Source organism: Aedes albopictus, chromosome 3 (genome assembly GCF_035046485.1).
Source record: "Aedes albopictus strain Foshan chromosome 3, AalbF5, whole genome shotgun sequence".
Classification (NCBI taxonomy): domain Eukaryota; kingdom Metazoa; phylum Arthropoda; class Insecta; order Diptera; family Culicidae; genus Aedes; species Aedes albopictus.
The window spans coordinates 151,843,398-151,857,489 of record NC_085138.1 but is presented as its reverse complement, the minus strand read 5'-3'; the positions used below and the strand labels follow the sequence as shown (position 1 = coordinate 151,857,489).

At 38.6% G+C, this 14,092-nt stretch overlaps 1 protein-coding gene across 5 annotated transcripts in view; it reads left to right on the top strand.

Annotated features, from left to right (window-relative positions):
• Window positions 1–3,675, top strand: part of LOC109404398 (centrosome-associated zinc finger protein Cp190) — a 42,499-nt gene extending 38,824 nt beyond the window's left edge. For all 5 annotated transcript variants that reach the window (XM_029871921.2, XM_062859658.1, XM_062859657.1 and 2 more), the window contains one exon: window positions 1,196–3,675. In XM_029871921.2, the coding sequence (XP_029727781.2) occupies window positions 1,196–2,364 (1,169 nt within the window). In that variant the 3' untranslated portion in view covers window positions 2,365–3,675. The remainder of the gene's footprint in view (window positions 1–1,195) is intronic.
• The last annotated feature ends 10,417 nt before the right edge of the window (window positions 3,676–14,092 follow it).

Genomic DNA, 14,092 nt, shown 5'->3' with positions numbered 1-14,092 from the left:
TTGCTGGTTTCTTGGAGCATGTACAATACCCCTCCTTATGGCCAACACGGTTGCAGTCTCTGCAGAGGCGATTGTTGAAAGCGCATTTCTTCACGAAGTACATTTGGTCACATTGCCAAATGTGCTCCTGCTTCTTACTTTCTAGCTTCTTGAAACTGTTATGTGACGCTGCACCCTTCCTATTTCTGATGGCATGTATCGCTAACTACGAACTAGATTGCTGCTCCATGATGCTTGGATCTTTCCTCAGGTTGATACTCGTCAATCAACGACTGCAGCGTGAATGATGCTTCAGATTTCTCGTGCTCAAAAATTGAAAGAAGTATGTAGGTATTGCTCGAACATCGATGTATTTTGATGCTCTGACGAAAAGGAGGCATTTGAAGTGGTCCAGGATAAGGTTTTGGGTTTGAACATCTGTAATCTCTGAAATTCACTATTCATCAACTGGAAAACTTGGAAACGCTTTCAGAACGTAGAGACTTGAATCCCAACGATTTCTGAGGTGTCCTCTGCTTTTTGCATGCAGAGGAAACATCATATTGTTATGAGGATATGGTATTCGACCAAGGTAACAGCAGCTGCCGGGGCCCGTGGCGTAGTGGCTACACGTTTGCTTCATAAGCAGATGGTCATGGGTTCGATCCCAGCCCCGGCACTTTCGTCAGTTGCTCTTTCCCCCTGAGAGCAGCTGACACTGACCCTCTTCTGAGCACATGGCTCAAATGAACCCGGATACTTGGACATCGGCGAATGGCAACCCATAATGGATCCCCAATCGGACTGGAAACAGGAACAACCAACAGCCACACATCAACATCCTCGAGCTCATCATTCTACCATGATAGGGTAGAAAGTGAAAGCAGCGTAACGGCCACCAGTTCGATGTAGTACAATTAGAAATATAATACATTCAGGCGCTGTACAAAGTGTATGTACAGCTTCCAATTGGAATCGCTCACGCAGTGCCCTACTGGACAATAGAGCTGTAAATTAGGTTAAGTGATTGAAGAATAAAAAAAGGTAACAGCATGGTATGCAAGTGTAGCAGCAAAATTTGGCTTGGTTTGGTAATATATTTCTAATAGGTTATGTGCAATAATGAGTTTTTGGCTTATAATTGGAACTTAGTTTAGAAGCATGAACAAGTAATTCACTTAGTAAAATCTGTTAACGTTATCAATGTATTTTTCAGGAGGCAACGTAGTAATGGTATTGAACGACGATAACTTCATTAGTGGAGCCGGCATTCAACTGGAAGATGGCACTCATCTGATTTCGACCGCTCCATCGGGCACACAGGACCAAAACATCGTGGTTATGTACACCCAAGCGGAACACGACCAAGGCACCCATAGTACAATCACAACAACCGCACCAGTGACGACGACAGAAACCGTATCCAGTGAACAAATGGAACATCACGACGAAGTGGAAGCAGCAGCAGCAGCAGCAGATGAATCAAAGGCCACCGAAGAGCATGAAGACGAAACTTCCCAAGCGTCGACGCAACCCTCGGAGAAAGCCTCGGAAAAGGATACCGAACACATGGACGTTGACGCCGAGAGCAGTCAACACGAAGCTGATTTGAGTGAAGCGGCCGATGCCGACGATTCGAAGCATACCGAGGACGAAGAGGAACAGAAGGCGGCTAAAGAGCGCGAGAAGCAAAAGTTGATATCCGAGCTGGAAGGCGATTGGTCAGAAGATACGGAGGAACAGCCCGTTGCAGCGGAACAGAAAGAAGAAGCAAAAAAATCACCGCCGCCAGCCACCGAGAAACCTCCAAAAAGCACAGAAAAGGAAGCAGCTAGTAAAGAAAAGCCAGTCGAGGCAGTAGCTTCGGAAGCAGTTGCAGAAAAGTCAAGCGAGAAGGAAATCAGCCAACTGTTGGATGATTGGAACAGTGAAACCAAGCTGACCGAAGCGGACGCTGACGTCGACTTGGAGAAGAAACTGGAGAAAGTCGTGGGAGGCGAAAAGAAGGTGGAAAAGACCAAGGAGAAGGAAGAAGAGGAGACTCCCATGGAAACTTCAGAGGTCGCGGATAACAGTGCTGCGGCTGACAGTACCGTGGAGAACAGTATGAATGAAAGCGAAACGCAGGTGGTGCTGTTAGCGGCGTCAGAAAGCGAAGCAGAAACCTCTACCAAGGTAGAGGATGCGGAAAAGAGTCAGGAAAAGAGTCAAGAGGAAACCAAGCCTGCGGAGGATACCGAAGAAAAAGCGACGACGGAGAGTAAAAAAGATGCCACCGAGGAGAAAGATCAAGACGAATCACAGGAGGATGAAGGGGACAAAACCAAATCAAAAGAAGTTGTCAGTTCTTTGCTTGGAGATTGGGATGAAGATGATGATCTGTAGAGAGTTGTTATAGTAGCATAACACAATAGGGTAACAATATCAAGTGACTTTAGAAAAGATACGATGTGCTAATATTAACGATAGCATAAAAAGTTTAAAATGGAACGGTAATAGCATTACACTGTTACTAATTTTATAGAACAAGTTTTATGTCATGGATATAAGGTTAAACAATACTTTTTCATATACCCAGTAGAATATTTTTTCACTAATCGCGGTTCTCTCCTTAGGGCGCATTTTAACAATTTCGATAGTTGAAACAATAGACAGTGCTTTTGCGAGATTGTATTCTTTGAACTACCGAAACGATTTAGTACACTAAAACACGTTGAACGCCTAGGTGGTTGCCTACTTGGTAGGCGAAATGCCCATCTGAACAACATCGCATAACAAAGTGTCCCCTACCGACAGAACGCAGAACATCTTATTATTTGGTTTGTGCCCTTGCTGTGTATGCCGAATGCATGGCCGGTTACTTGGCATACTAAAAATCGTATTTGCCTCAAAGAAACATTTTACAGCAGCCGACTCACTCAGTCAGATGAAATCAGTGATGCCACATACACAGATTTACCTCGAATTACACAGATTTTTTCCCATTTTCGCCTACAGATATATGTGATCACAGATCAAAGATTTTTGTAATGAAAAAGATTTTTAAGATTTTTAAAACAATGACAATGACTTTCGTGAAAAAAAAAGCTTTATTATAATTTTCAGGTACTCAAACTTAAATAATAGATATTAAATCTTCTAGTTGGATGGCCTAGGCCAAGCCTCAGGCGCATTGTTTTCGACGTTCTTGTGGTTTCTGATGATCTTCAGATGCAACCTGGGAGTGTTTTGGTCGACGTTATTCTAAGAACATTTTTTCCGTCTTTTTTTAAACAAATTGTTCAAAAATATTCGATTTTGGAGACCTTAACCTATCACAGATTTTTACTAAGATTTTCTGAAATTTCTCACAGATGAAAAAGATTTTTTTGACCAAAATCACAGATGAAAACCGAAAAAAATGTGGCAACACTGGATGAAATGTTTCTTCGATAGCAAAAGGATTTTCTCATACAATTTATAATTTGAAATCACAATGATGCTCCTTATAAGTTTCTCTTTAGTGTAAGTGATCCTGAAAGTACTAAAGCTTTTCATTTTATGTGTCATTAGAGTGTAAGAATAAAAAAGAAAACAGATTAATATGGACCATACTGTGAATTGGTTGAATGCGCTTTAGTTGACTAAGAGATGTTTCTCATAAATTGTAAAATGTAGGAATATTCTGATGAAGTAATAAAAAACTATTAACTATAATGTTCTAGCTGCGAAAGCTTGCTTACGGTTGTCTTATCTATATCCGAAAAGACTTGAATTCGTTTGGCTTGTAAGTCACGCGATAATCGCCTTTTCTCCAAATCCATACGAAAAACCTAACGTCGGACATAGTGCGCTAGACAGCGTACGTGGTCCTCTATCCAGCCCGACATGCGTCCGACGCACGGCTAGGAGAAAAATGGATTTTCGCGTGGTTAAAATTCCGATTTTCAACTGTACGAACAATACTACCGGCCTTCACCCTGTCATAGTCCAACATAACTAAGCGTGAACTGCTCGGTAGACCATCGCGGAGGCGCATAACAGCTACAGAAGAAGACTCGGTTTACTTTGGCGACCAAGAAGCCCTCGTAGGTAGTAGGGTGGGGCGGGGCAAGATGGGTCACCTAAGGATGGATCACCATAACTTTGTAAATACAAATCGTATAGGTTTGTATTCGTCCGCTACTCTTTAATGCACTAGTTAGTTATGCTAAAAGTCGATAAAAAGTTCATTAAATACAAAATATGATGTTAACCACGCAGTTTTAAAAAGTGATCGATTTTGCGCCGTGAAAAAAGTGCGGGGCAAGATGGGTCACCTTTTAAGTAATTCACATTTTCTCAACGAAAAACGTCAAAATATAAGATTTGTTCCGCATTCATATATGCTCCATATCCATATTGAGTAAACAAGAGCTACTAGTAAACATTTTATAAATTTATTTGGAATATAAAAAAAAACTTTACGATTTGAGTGGTCCTAAGGCGACTTGAAAATCGATGTATTTACTAAAAAATTATCATAATTTTATGTTATAATTTTGAGCGTTCATTCCGCTTGATTGAAGTCATTTATGAGATAGTCTTGTAATAAAAAATAAATAACTTTTGAATGCTCCACAAATACGTTCAAAATTAAAGGTGACCCATCTTGCCCCGCAGCCGTTTATATGGAGATTATATGGAATGTATCGCATAAGAAAAATGGCTAAAAACGATTTTATTTTTTATTTCCAATGAGAGTGAATAATTTTTCAATCAATGCCCCAAACTTTTGTATATTCATGCTGGTCATCTAACAAAATTATTAACACAATCAAAACATGAGTAATGCGCCAAAAAATGGCACTGACCCATCTTGCCCCGCGACCCATCTTGCCCCGCTCCACCCTACATAGACACCAACTCCTGAACGGGGTATTTACCCGTCGTCCATATCGCCGCCATTTTCCGGACCCATCCGCGACCCAATTTCCGATACCGGCGGTTACTCGGGGCCTGCTAGGATGGCGATATCGGCCACCACTCAGAAACTGCTTGACAAACCATTTCCGGGCTGCGTCACAGTGATTCAGGTTCAGGTGCGTTACCTGATCTGTGATTTGTCAGTTACAGCTCTTCTGAAGGCCCGAGCACCTTGAACCTCCCGTTCACGGAAATTCCCGAAAACAAATCAAACACGTGGGTGGACTCGTACAGCCTTGTGCCTCATAGCCTTCGCTGCCGTATCTCCTACACAGATTGCTCCTGTTAGGGCTTTTGCAGTCCCATGACTTGTGTCCTGGTTCCAAACACCTGAAGGAAACCTCCGGTGTCTCGTGCTTGAACAGTTGGTATACTGACCAACACACCTTGAGCATCCCTAGTTTGACTGACTTGTTTGCGTCCACCACAGGTAGCTATAACAAGACTACTTGTTGTGCAGGTTCAATCTCCACGTGCTGGGTACATTGCGGAGCGCACCAAAGACGTCCACCGCGTCCGACAGTCTACCGAAGAAAGAGGCAGAGAATCATGGCCAACCTTGATCTGGTCGGCACCGCGCTGACAGTTAGGCGTTACTAGGGGTGTGTTGTGAACTACCCGTTAGCATACTGAGGGGTAAAACTACGCACACGCTAAAGCCACACTACTGAGGGAGCATTCGATACCACACATCCTCCTCCTCCTCCTCTAAAAAAAAAACAGCTGTAATCTTTTAAAAACTTTTTTTATGAACTATGGTGACAAATGCACGAATTCCATTTCGAAATTTAATTTTGTTTACAAATAAGTATCTGTTCTATACTATAACTGCGCTCTTTATGATCGATTTTATGGACTCATATAGATCCTCTCACTACTAAAAATGAATTTTCTATATAAGATACCATACATAGGGTGGGGCGGGGCAAGATGGGTCACCTAAGGATGGATAACCATAACTTTGTAAATACAAATCGTATTGGTTTGTATTCGTCCGCTACTCTTTATTACACTAGTTAGCTATGCAAAAAGTCGATAAAAAGTTAATTAAATACAAAATATGATGTTAAACAAGCAATTTTAAAAAGTGATCGATTTTGCACCGTGAAAAAAGTGCGGGGCAAGATGGGTCACATTTTGAATAATTCACATTTTCTCAACGAAAAACGTCAAAATATGAGATTTGTTCGGCATTCATATATGCTCCATATCCATACTGAGTAAACAAGAGCTACTAGTGAACATTTTGTAAATTTATTTTTAATATAAAAAACTTTACGATTTGAGTGGTTCTAAGGTGACTTGAAAATCGATGTTTTCACTAAAAAATATCATAATTTTATGTTATAATTTTGAGCGTTCATTCCGCTTGATTGAAGTCATTTATGAGATAGTCTTGTAATAAAAAATAAATAACTTTGGAATGCTCCAAAAATACGTTCAAAATTGAAGGTGACCCATCTTGCCCCGCGGCCGTTTATATGGGGATTATATGGAATGTATCGCATAAGAAAAATGACTAAAAACCATTTTATTTTTTAATTCCAATGAGAGTGAATAATTTTTCAATCAATGCTCCAAACTTTTGTATATTCATGCTGGTCATCTAACAAAATTATTAATATAATCAAAACATAAGTAATGCGCCCGAAAATGGCACTGACCCATCTTGCCCCGCGACCCATCTTGCCCCGCCCCACCCTACTACAAATGCAACGCCTAGATGTTAAAGGTTTAATTGAAAATTACATCAGCATCCCGAAGCATCGTGATACAGTGCAGAATCGTTCGTTAGGGCCGTTAGATGGGTTGTTCCGATGCTTAGGTGTTCACTGGATGGGCAAAATCTAACTTAGAAGCACTGCCAATGTCAACCACGAGTTTGACATTTAACCGTTGTCGCATCGCTACTCCTTCATAAGGAACATTTTCGAAAGTTAACCTTGTGAGTTAATTTATAAAGTCCATCAAAAAATCGAAAGGCAGCAATCTTTTCTTTATTACCTTAGACCTAAACTATTGAAGTTGCAGTGTCTGATTAGTTACAAAAATATTATGGCAACCGACTGCGCATATGTTACTTTGTGTTTTTCTTTTGTCCTTTTGTGTAGGGTAATTCATGTATTTTGGACAGGCTGAGGACAACGTTGGAAAAATCGTCCCCTAGCTTCCTTAGAAAGCAATTGATTATTTTGCAAAATTACCAATACGCTTAAAATATGATTGTACTTTGCGTTCCTGCACTACAAAAAATCCAAACGTCATAGCTACGTGAAAACATACGTAGTATTTTTCCATCGCACTTTCCACGTAGCACTTACGTGGAACATAGATAGCAAGGAATGAACTCTAGAGCCACTCATGAACTATTTATCCACCGGCATTCCACGTAGCAGTTACTGTACCTTTCACTGGACACTTCAGTAAATTGTATTTGGAATTTATATCACAATTACGGTATCTACAGATAAAATTGAGCTAGGGCTTTTGCTTTTGTTTTGGTTAAGTATTGTGATATCACCTAATTCCAATCACTTTTTTTCGGTTCCTAAGTCCGTTAACACCGTCAAAAACGAATTGGGTAAACGGAATTAGGAACAAAAAAAGTGATTGAAATCAGGTGATGTCACGGTATTTTAAATAATTACACTATCTTCCGACTGATGAATTTTAAGCATAACTTGATTTGTATACAGTTGGGAAATAATGTAGGTAAATAACTATTGGAGTAAAATGTGGTAAAAAGACAAAGACACTTATTCTCGCACCCTTCAAAAATTGTTTAATTTATTTGAAAAGTTGAATCACTATTTACTTGAAAAACTATTTCTGGTACACTTTTGGTATTTTTTTCTTTGGCGCTAGTTAGATTCCTGCAGCATGCTCTTTGAAGGATGCGGGCACTCCTGTTGACGCATGAAGGATAATTCCGCCGACATTTTTCACGCCTTCAATACAGCAAAAATGCAAACCATTCCTGTAGAATAGACCTGTTCACTTTTTTTGACCTACCCGTGTCACATCAAATTATCAATCCACATGCAAAAACAAAGCTTCAGTCCAAAATTGAGCCAAATTGATAAAGGTTTAGAGGTGTATCAAATCGATTTTGTGTTTTTTCGAGCATTTTCACGAAAATGTACTTCAATATCCAGAAAATTGCACCAAAAAGGTACCGAAAATACCGTTAAAATATAGATAGAACAATACTCTACAACTTTGCCGAAGACACTACGGTGTTTAAATTGCGTATTTCAAAGTTATTCAACAATTTTCGTTAAAAAATCACCAAAAAATACAATATTTTTACGATTTTTCATGTAAAAGTCATGTAATTTTACATTGTTTTAGGTGACTAATTTTATGAGCTATTACTCCTATGTGTTACGAACATTTCGGCCATACATCATTTTAGTGTAGAAATTCGTTTTCATTGACTAATTATCAAAAGTTTGGCACGTTGATACAAAAAATTGTACAGAGTTGCCAGCATAAAATAAAACAAAGTTATCCATGATTTAAACGTCATTACATTTCTTTGTCTCATCTGCATCAGTTTAAATTTGGTGCAGTTGGTTGAGCATGAGATTGTGGATTCAAAGATTCAAGGTTCGAGTCCTGGAATAGCATTTCTTTGCGTCTCGATCCTGCTATAAGTTTTTTTTTTTGTCTTTATTATAGAGACTTTCAGCCTGGGGCTGGTTCGTCTTTTTCCTGCTATAAGTTGATGAAACTACGCACTGCATCTCATTGCAATTTGGCATCATAGCATTGTTTCGGAACCGTAGAGTGCATAGTAAGAATGAAGTTTCCCTTCATCGTGTAGTTGTGCTGATTTGTGGGTAGATAGATAACAAGTAAGCTCCACCCACAGTTGTCTGTAAAATGTTGCATCCAGAAGCAGTTCCATCATCGTATTGAATTGTTTTAGCTAAATTGATCATTATCAAACAGATGCTCAATATTTCGCCCAGCTGATATCGTCAACACGATTTATTGTCAACAAGTATAAACTAAATATCTAGCTAGTCCTCGAATGGGCTTAATTGGCAGGTCCCGATCATTATTCTTTGGGAGATTGCGTGTGAGTCATGGTAGATTCACCATCCTAACTGCTACAAAGAAAGAAAAAAAAAGTTTATCATGTATTTGAGGCTTGAACCTGGGACCTTCTGATCCGCAAGCTCGAGCCTTACCATCTGCACCATTTCTGATACTTGAATCAAAAGACATTAGAATACGATGGCATGACGTCTTAATCATGGGTAACTTTGTTTTAATTCGTGCTGGTAACTCTGTGCGATTTTTAGTATCAACGTGACATACTTTTGATAATTAGTCAATGAAAACGAATTCCAACACAAAAACGATGTATCAAAGATTTTAAAGTAATATACTATATTTGGATGTATGGACGAAATGTTCGTTACACAAAGGAGTAATTGCTAATTAATTTAGTCACGTAAAACAATGTAAAATTACATGACTTTTATATGTAAAATCGTAAAAATATCGTGTTTTTTCGTGATTTTTTAACTAAAATTGTTGAATAACTTCGAAATACGCAATTTAAACACCGTAGTGTCTTCGGCAAAGTTGTAGAGTATTGTTCTAACTATATCTTAACGGTATCTTCGGCATCTTTTCGGAGCAATTTTGTGAATTTCTGAGTAAATTTCTGAGAAAACGGCTAAAAAAACACAAAATCGATTTGATACACCTTTAAATCTTCATCAATTTGGCTCAATTTTGGACTGAAGACTTGGTTTTACATGTGGATTGATAATTTGATGTGTCACGGAGAATCGGAGAAAAAAAGTTTCAAAGTGAACAGCTCTACTGTAGAAACATGAAAAATTAACTAGATATGCGCAAAAATGCTCACAATCAATGAAAAGGCACTTACTGATGTCGAATTTAATAATTATTGTAACGACTCCCAGAATTTATTTTTTACAGACGCCATCTTGGCGATTGTCCACACGCAAGTTCACCACTAAATAAACAAAGAATGAACCTGTTTGAATGAACGTACGCAGCTACTTGAATTTCACGTAGCATGTACTGGGTAACTAGATGAAGGTAACAGAAGCCCAATTTAGTGTTTGCCTTTGTTCCGGTGATTATTACCGGCGGCAGGTAACTTCTAGAAAATGAACTCTTTTTTAGCGCTACGTGAATTTCCACGTAGTCTTGACGTGTGGATTATTTTGAGTGTGGTGACAAAAACCTTAACGAAAGCATTTTAAGCTGAGAAAATCACTATTTCCGATCGCCTGTAAGAATTGCATTTTAGACACCGCGAATATATGTTTTGGACACCCTCAGGTATATATAATTTGGACAGGACAATTATCTCAATGTTTAGCCATGAACACTGCTAAATCATGAAAGTAGCATAAATTAACAAATATTTTCTTACAAATAATCAAATTTCTCCGCTTAAGGTGAAACGGGACGCCGTGTTATTTTTCCTATCTTGCCTCTCTTTCTAACAATTTGCCTCGCGATTTTGAAGATGGTAATCTCGAGACCTATCGCACTGAAGATGCTGAAAACCAATCAGCATATGCACTGCAAGTGAGCATACACAATGATAGGTTTTTGTTGCAAAATATGAAGTAGAATCTGAGATTACCATTTTAGTAGCAACAGAGCAATGGCGGATATTTTCTCGACCGTCCCGTCCGCCCTTAACAGGCATTTATTTTGATAACTATTACAGTTTTTGTTAAAATCGAGAAAATATCTCCAGACCCACAGAATACGCCTCCAAGTATGCAATCGCACAGCATCCCCATGTAGTTCGTCAGATGACCAAAATATATTAAGGCTCAAGCATCCGTCATCATTTTTCGGAAATAGAAAAGCAGTTTTTTCGCTGTAAATCTAAACAACGACCAAAAAAAATGTATTCACTGTATTCTATTCCTGATGTGAAACACAGTGAATCCATTCTCGTTGCAAATATGTTTGATTTGAACGAAAAAACTGCTTTCAAATGTTTAATGAGGACGATGATTTCAATGACGAATGGTTCAACGTTAACAGTAGAAACCATGCAATGCATTTTGGACACCTCCTATTTTAAGCGTTCTAGATGAATGTTAAGAGATTGGCTGCCTAATGCTTCTATATTGACCATTTTTCATTGCAATAAGGCATTTAAATTTCTTACAATTATTATTTCAACGATTTTGGGGTGAATATTGTATGTGACTGTGAAGTGTATGTCGTCTTGCACACCTGTGCATTTGAGGGGTTTTAGTGAAATAATTTACATTTTCGATAATTTTGAAGTAAATTCTTAATTGTTAAGCGTATTTTCAACGTAAGTCATCAGAATAGGGTCTATTGGATCCAATAATCGATATTGAGAAGTATCTACTTTTATTAGCTCTCCGGAACAAGGCATACGTCGCCGTGCATGTCCAAATTATATACATGTCCAAATTATATTTTTCACCCTAGAAGTTCTGACAAATATTGGAAAAATAAAACAGAACAGTTGATTGATGCCAGCCAGTGCACTTCTATATCGTTACTTGCATCCAGGTAGGTTCTCTGGGTTCTACAAACCACGCTTCTTCGACTTCAACATAGCAATACATCGGCACTCTTCTATAACTTTTTCTGCGTCGTCAATCGAAACAAAACAGATGGCTATTTCTCGGCGAATCCCCATAAACTATAACCAAAAAGTTAATCACAACCAGGGTCGTGCAATTTCGAAAGGAAAACATGACGTACGACGACTGTAGCAAATCGTTTCCCATGCGAACGGACTGCTGTGATGCTTCATCTCTCACCCAGCAACACACTCGTTCGGTGCTGCTACAGAAACAAGTGTGTATGAAACATGGGATGATACACTTGGATTTTCGTTTCATTTATGAGTCATTGAAATACTTCAACATGCTAAAAACACTATTTAAACCACATTTTTAAATAGTGGTGCACGCCAATAGAATGATAATTATGTTTTATGAAAGAGGATAACAAATTCGACCACTTAAATCCAATTAACCGGCGCCCGTAACCATTGAGAGACTAGCGCGCACCAGTGAGACACTAATGCTCTGACGGGTGAAGCACAAGCACACTCAGCGAACAGTGTTGCCACATTTTTTTCGGTTTTCATCTGTGATTTTGGTCAAAAAAATCTTTTTCATCTGTGAGAAATTTCAGAAAATCTTAGTAAAAATCTGTGATAGGTTAAGGTCTCCAAAATCGAATATTTTTGAACAATTTGTTTAAAAAAAGACGGAAAAAATGTTCTTAGAATAACGTCGACCAAAACACTCCCAGGTTGCATCTGAAGATCATCAGAAACCACAAGAACGTCGAAAACAATGCGCCTGAGGCTTGGCCTAGGCCATCCAACTAGAAGATTTAATATCTATTATTTAAGTTTGAGTACCTGAAAATTATAATAAAGCTTTTTTTTTCACGAAAGTCATTGTCATTGTTTTAAAAATCTTAAAAATCTTTTTCATTACAAAAATCTTTGATCTGTGATCACATATATCTGTAGGCGAAAATGGGAAAAAATCTGTGTAATTCGAGGTAAATCTGTGTATGTGGCATCACTGTCAGCGAAAAAAACTAGCGAAATTCATCGAAATACCTTATGAAAATTTGCTATAACTAATTCTTATGGATGACATGAGAATACCTTATGAAAAATGATCGTGCTTGCTATGACAAATTTCATAAGATAGACTTATGAAAAGAACAAAAAAATCTTAAAATGATGCAGACTGTATTCGATCCATGGACGTCGGGATCACCGAGCCCGTGTTTTATCCACACGGCTACCGACGCTTGAGAATTCCATATTGCTAAACATGAATAAAAGCCAAGCTGTGAGACGATTTTACATCATAGAGTGACCTTATGAAATTCATCCGAATCATTATGAATTATTTAAAGGCCTTTTCATAAGTTGGGCCTTATGGAAATCTTAAGGTTATTTCGCTGAGTGCAATGCAACCGGGTGGGAGACTACCGAGCGCTACGATGAGTGGAAAAGTTTTTTTTAACGACCGAGTCATTAGAAAAATGTATGAAACACTTGAAGTGACTCATTCAAATGTTGCATGAAAGTGTATCATTGAAACGAAATGGTACGCCCCTGATCACAACTATTTTCCATTTATAAACATAGACACGTTTCATGCTTCCATTGAGCTATTCGCTCTTTGAAAGAATTATGACACTAGACAATGGACCAGCATGCAACGCCCAGTAGCACAAACGATTTTTTTTATTAGCTTCAGCGGGCTTTCAACCCACGCTCCACAGCACTATGCGACTGAAGCTTGGTGACACTCATTGGCGTAACTAGAGGGGGGGCCAGGGGGGCCAGGCTCCCCCCCCCCAGAATCCGCCAGGCCCCCCCCCAGAAATTTTTAATGACTTTATATATGGAAATTAGAAAAAATCTGAAAACCACTGTCGTTGTGACAAACATAGATCTATATTCTCAATTTAGTTGAAAATCGGAGTTTTCGACTAGCGAAGTTGGATTTTTTCTCCAAATCCGTGCGTCGGACCTAACTTCGGAAGTGGTGCGCTGTATAGCAAACAGCTATACAGTGCACCACTTCCGAAGTTAGGTCCGACGCACGGATTTAGAGAAAAATCCAACTTCGCTAGTCGAAAATTCCGGGTTTCAATTGCACGTACAGTAATAGAAATTTATTTGGCATAATATGTGTTTAAATTGACAGTTATTGGAGACAATTCTCAACTTGTCACTCTTTACAAGATCATTGTCCAAAATGGTCTATGTAATTAGTTAGTTTTGTTTGGAAATATTATATAATCAGAATTATATAAAAAGCAATACTTTGTACATCTTCTTTTTTAAATCGCTGAGAAATTAAAACTAAATGATAATTTCCAGGAATTCCTGGATGGGTATCTTTAAGAATCTTTGAATTTTCAAGCAGCATTACTGCAAAATATGGTTAAGTGATTCTTTATGGAAATCCAGTATCATGTGGAAAAAAACTCTGGTTGAATTTGGAATGGAATTCCAGCAAAAGTTTGTGAATTCCTAGTGAGAATAGATGTACGTAGCTGACACGTAAACGCGAGTGTATTCATTAAAACCATGCTGGAGGTGATTTCTAGTCGGTCACTATTAATTTCTTTTATTTCGTGG